This window comes from Suncus etruscus, chromosome 15, assembly GCF_024139225.1.
Source record: "Suncus etruscus isolate mSunEtr1 chromosome 15, mSunEtr1.pri.cur, whole genome shotgun sequence".
NCBI lineage: Eukaryota > Metazoa > Chordata > Mammalia > Eulipotyphla > Soricidae > Suncus > Suncus etruscus.
In genome coordinates this window covers 58,841,140-58,846,581 of record NC_064862.1, presented here as the reverse complement: position 1 = coordinate 58,846,581, position 5,442 = coordinate 58,841,140, and the positions used below count along the sequence as shown (strand labels likewise).

The 5,442-nt window shown below is 38.6% G+C and overlaps 1 protein-coding gene across 1 annotated transcript; it reads left to right on the top strand.

Annotated features, from left to right (window-relative positions):
• The first annotated feature begins 4,624 nt into the window (after positions 1-4,624).
• Positions 4,625-5,096, top strand: AHSP (alpha hemoglobin stabilizing protein). The gene is made up of 2 exons (XM_049789254.1): positions 4,625-4,696; positions 4,893-5,096. Exons 1-2 carry the CDS (start codon positions 4,625-4,627, stop codon positions 5,094-5,096), a joined length of 276 nt encoding a protein of 91 aa, XP_049645211.1.
• Positions 5,097-5,442: the final 346 nt, after the last annotated feature.

Here is a 5,442-nt window from a genome sequence, read left to right as displayed (position 1 = left end):
CCCGGATCTCCAAAATTAGAAACCTACAAATAAAACTTTACTTCCGTCTCGGCTACGGCGGCTCAGAGGGACAATCTTGCCGAAGACGGCTCGCCAGTTTCTGCGGCCTCCTGCTTGCACTGCAGCCTTGGACCTACCAGGCGTCCTCAAAACTATGGCCCATGGAAAAAGGAAGGAAAACATAAAAGTAATATTAAAAAAAAAAAATCAAACCCCATTTTTTTTGCTTGTTTGAATTTTTGCCCTCCCCCCTTTCTTTTTTCTTTTTCTTATCTTCAAACTTGAACCATCTTGTTCTGCCTCACAAATTGAAGGGGACATAATGGAGGGCACCAAGACCAAACAGTCATATAAACATTGAGTAGAAATAAAAAATGATCAGACTTAAACACCAAATCCAAAGCCAACTACAACAGAATCGATACCTAATCTACAACAAGCTAGACACAGAAGGGACCACTTATACTAGCAGCCTGGGTTGGGGTGCAAAGGAGGGACGATATGGGATGCATGCTGGGAACATGGGTGGAGGGAGGACAACATTGTGGAAATGCCCCTGATTCAATGTCACTCTATGTACCTAAAATACTACTGTGAATAATTTGTAATCCACTTTGGTCAAATAAAAAATTATTAATTAAAAAACCAAAACAAAACAAACTATGGCCCATGGACCTCTATTGTTCATAGATTGTTTTTGGGGGTTTTTGGGTCACACCTGGCAGCGCTCAGGGGCTACTCAGAAACCACCCCTGCCCCAGCAGGTTTGGGGGATCATATGGGATGCTGGGATTCGAATCACTGTCCTTCTGCATGCAAGGCAACGCCCTACCTCCATGTTATTTCTCTGGCCCCAATTTTTTTTAAGTGATAGTCCGGCCTTCCAACGGTCTGAAGGACAGTGATCTGGCCCCTGTTTAAAATGTTTGAGGACCCATGGGCCCTAGAATGTGGCCCTAGAATGTATACAGGTGACCCCCATGGCTCATGAAGTGCAGTGGCTCACTAATGACTCACGATGGCTCACTAACAGCAGTAATCCTAATAGTTCACTAAGTCTGGAGGAGCCACTCAAACTTTTAGGGGAGAAAGAGGATATTCCTAGGGAATCAATGTGTTGAGACCCTGTGTGGCCACAGAATTTTTAGCTGTAAAATATTTTTAGCTGTAACTTGGGCAAGTCAGTGTCACTCTCTGGATCTTGGCTGCTTTGTCATGGGCCAGGGATTGAATTTTTGTATTTAATCCCTTGTACAGAGTACAGGGATATTGAATGAATAAAATGACATTGGAGCAGATGATCCTAGAGACCTACATTCTATTTTTTGTTTTTGGGCACTAGAAATTCTCTATTCCAAGACTGAAAGAGTATTCTTTCTGAGATATTCCTAAGAATTACAGCATAAGAAAAATTAATGAACTACTACAGGAAACTTTAGAATAGGCAAGAACTTTTGTATGCCTACAGAGGAAGAAGTAAGAACATGGTCGGGTTGGGGAAGTCAGTCCATCCATTCCAGCTCACCATTTTTGCCCACTCTTTCCCCCATGACCCCAAAGTAGAAATTTTCCATAAGTTTTCTTCTCTCATTAGAACATAAAATACCCTGCTTCTTTAGGGTGGTTTTCATGAACCTTCAGAATTTGATTCTTGCTGGAAACGTTTTTGGCTCACACCCAGAGATCAGGACTTAATCCTGGCTCTGAATTTACAGATCACTTCTAGAGATGCTTAGGGGACCTTGTTTGGTGGTGGGGATTACATCTCGGTCAGCAACATGTAAGGTAAGTGCTCTACCCATTGGATTATCACTCCTTGACATGCCATATGCTCATCTATAATGAATACTATCTATAAATTGAAGCACTAGTACATGTGGTAAGTATATCTGTTTATAAGAAACTGACAAATTATTTTCCAAAGTGGTTCTACTATATCATACTTCTGCTAACAATATATATATAGCATTCTAGTTGCCCTGTATCCTTACACATGCTTAGTCTTTTAAACTTTTAGTCATGATTATGTTTGTAGAATCATAGCTTTTATTTGTATTTCCCTGATGAGTAATAATACACACACATATATATGTACATATTAGTTTTTGGTCACATCCAGTGATGCTCAGGGGTAACTCCTTGCTCTGCACTCAGGAATTACTTCTAGTGTGCTTGGGGACCACATGGAATATTGGGGATCAAACCTGGGTCAGCCAGGTGCTAAGACACGCCCCTTTCCTGACTTAATTATCTCTCTAGTCCTGATCATCTTTTTACCTTTCATCTTGTGAAGATATACTGTTATGATATTTTGAACATTAAAAATTTGGGTTGAGCTGGAGGGATAGTACAGTAGATAGAGTGCTTGCCTTGAACAAGGCTGACATGGACTCCTTTAATGGTACCCTAGGTGGTGTCTGGAACACTGCTAGGAGTAATTCCTGAGGCCAGAGCTAGGAGTAATCCCTGAGCACCATTGGGTATGGTCTCGCAAATTGAAAAAAGAAATAGTGTCTTATTATTGAGCTATGAAATCTTTTTATGAATTGTGATACATTTAGTGGGTGGAGATGAGATGGTCAAATATTATATTTTTAGTTCTAAACACCAGTCCCTATAAATGAAAACATATCTGTATAAATATATGTACAAGAATTTTCTAGTATTTCTAGTCATACTTGGAACAGACTAAAATTTGAATGTCCATCAGTGGGTGAAACTATAGTGCCTTAGAAATGAGATGAAATGAAATGAAACACTTATAACAACTTGAATGAACCATAAATGCATAATTCTGAGTGGGAGCAATCAGTCTCAAAGGTTCCATATGATTATTCTATTATAGGACAGGTTCTCAAAAATACTGGTCTATATCGGTAGCAAGCAGATTGTTTGGCAGGATCTGATTGTAAAGGGTTAGAGCTAAAGAATATTTTGGGTGATGAAAATGTTTTATAGCCAGATTATTCTGTGAATCTAAGTGTTAAAATTTGTAAATTGTATACCCCTAAAAGTTTATTAAGATAATGCTATAAACAAAAAGTAAAATCATCAAACCTCTATGAATGTAAGATGAATGTTTGCTTGTTATTTTTCGCTTTATTTATTTGTTAGGTTTTTGGGCTACACCCATTGGTGCTGAGGGCTTACTCCTGGCTCTTAATGCAGTATCATTGTAGGAGTAATCTTGGCCATATGTGGTGACCAAGATAGAACCCACAGTGCCTTGCCCATTGTACTATCTTTTCAGCTTCAAATGTTGGGTTTTGAATGGAGATAGGTTATGACAGGATAATTTCATTTATGCTGGCTACTTTGTTTAGGGAAGGAGCAAAACTGATAAACTTTTTTTGTATATGTTTGCATTGCTTCACTTGTTTAGGTTAGTGGTTTTTAAATTTAAAATATATACTAAAAATGGAAAACAGGAACATACTTTTAAAAGAAGAAAAGAGCATTTCTGCTTTGTTGAAGATCTAATAATATTGAAGAGAGCAAGACAAATGAGTTTTCATTCTTGTGGAGGACAGGCTCACTTGCAAACTATGGCTATATTAACCCTTGCCTAAGAATATTTTTAAAAAGGATAAATCCCTTAATATTTAAAATGTCCTTAATAGAAACAATAAATTTAGTATAAGCTATTATTAAAATTGTTGCAGTCAGGCTGGTAAGTATTTTGGGAAATAATAAAACTATGAAGAAATTGCCTATCCTTAAAGTACCTCAAAGGCCTGAGAAATTCACCACATCCCCTTGAGACACAAATACTGAGAGCTTTGGAGATAGAGAAACTGAGAAGGTTGGGATAAGAATGAGTCTAGGTTTTTTTTCCCTTTGTCAACAACCAGGTTAACTGGATGCAGAGAAACCTATGCCAAGACAATATGGAGAAATTATATATAACCTCCCCAAAGTCTCTGCTCTTTTATACTCTGGAAAAGTCTGTGTATTAACCCACCAGGCATTTCCTTGGGTGAACAAGATGGGTTGAGTAGAGTGGTGTTTTCATGAGGTTTTCTTTTTCAATCTCCACTTCAAAGTTAACTGCAACAACATTATCTATGAGCCAGGAAAATATTTGCCAATACATGATTGTGATGATTTATCTGTTATATAACAAAGGCCCAGTTAAAGGAAGTTTGGTTAGGATTTGAAGCCAGGATTCTGTGACAGGCAGGGGATAATTATATATCCTTGGTTTGGCTTTCTAAGCCTCCTGGTTTATGGTTTATCTGTTTTTCTTAGCCCTTGTTATCTTTTGACTTCAGAGAAGCCTCACCCTCCTTTCCCTCCCCTTTTTGACCTATCATCCTCCTTCAAGTCCAAGACTGGGTGTTTTACTCTTAAGCTGACACTTGACTACTTGTTTATATCTAGCTTGGCACAGAGTGGCATACATACTCTGAAAACTGTGAGTGAGAAATTCATAGCACTGTTACATTTAAAGGTAAGCCAATCTTGAAGAAATATGCCCTTCGGAGAAGGCAGAATTTGAAAGCTTTGGAGGCGAGATGCCCTATAGGACATTGTAGATCTGTAAGGGGAGTAAGGGAGAATTGAGAGGAACTATTCAGGAATAAGGGTAAAGTAGACCTTAATTCTATCTCCTCTCACCAGGAAGATGACTCTTCAGGACAACAAGGAAGTCATTTCCAAAGGAGTAAAAGAATTTAATAATCTGCTGGATCAGCAGGTAAGTCTTAGCACTCCTTCAATGTATAGTCAAAGTGTTGGCAGGTGGGTGAGGGAAGAGAAGAGAGAATAGTTAGGAACTGAGAAGCGGCTTTAATTGAAACAATTGAGATAATACAAGTTAAGTAAGAGTTAAGTTGTGAGTTATTCTTGCATCACATTGCCTATTACCTTTCCTTCCCTTCATCTCCCTTTAGGTATTTTCTGATCCTCCTATCCCTGAAGAAGCCATGGTGACTGTAGTAGATGACTGGGTGAACTTTTATATTAACTATTACAAGAAGCATCTGACTGGGGAGCAGCAAGAGCAGGACAAAGCTCTAAAGGAATTTCGGCAAGAGCTGATTACTCTGTCTGCCCCTTTTCTAGAAAAATATAGGACCTACCTGAAGTCCTTATGAACACCTAAATCACTCATTACTTTTATTATAGCCCAGGGGTCCAGGCCTGTCTAAGAAAACTCTTTAGCCCTGTCTTTGTGTTCTTCAAGTTCTCAGGCTCTGCCCCTACATGGTGTGATCACCTTAATATTTTAATAAAAATTACTACCAATTTTTCTGACTCTTGACTCTTATTCAAATTGCTGATTTGTAAAGGCAGTTGGTCCCATTTCCTCCCACCAGGTTCCCTATTCATGATCTTAAAAGGTTTATTTCTTAGAGTAAAGGTTATCAGCTGTAATTAATGATCTGTATAAAAAATAATAAGCTGAATGAGGTGGGGCAGGTAGGAAGAGGCTAAGGAGAA

Excerpts from the sequence above, each read along its gene's own strand:
- AHSP (XM_049789254.1), top strand. The coding sequence starts at position 4,625 with ATGACTCTTCAGGACAACAAGGAAGTCATTTCCAAAGGAGTAAAAGAA. Across the intron at positions 4,697-4,892 it reads ATAATCTGCTGGATCAGCAG|GTATTTTCTGATCCTCCTAT; the intron begins GTAAGTCTTAGC and ends ATCTCCCTTTAG.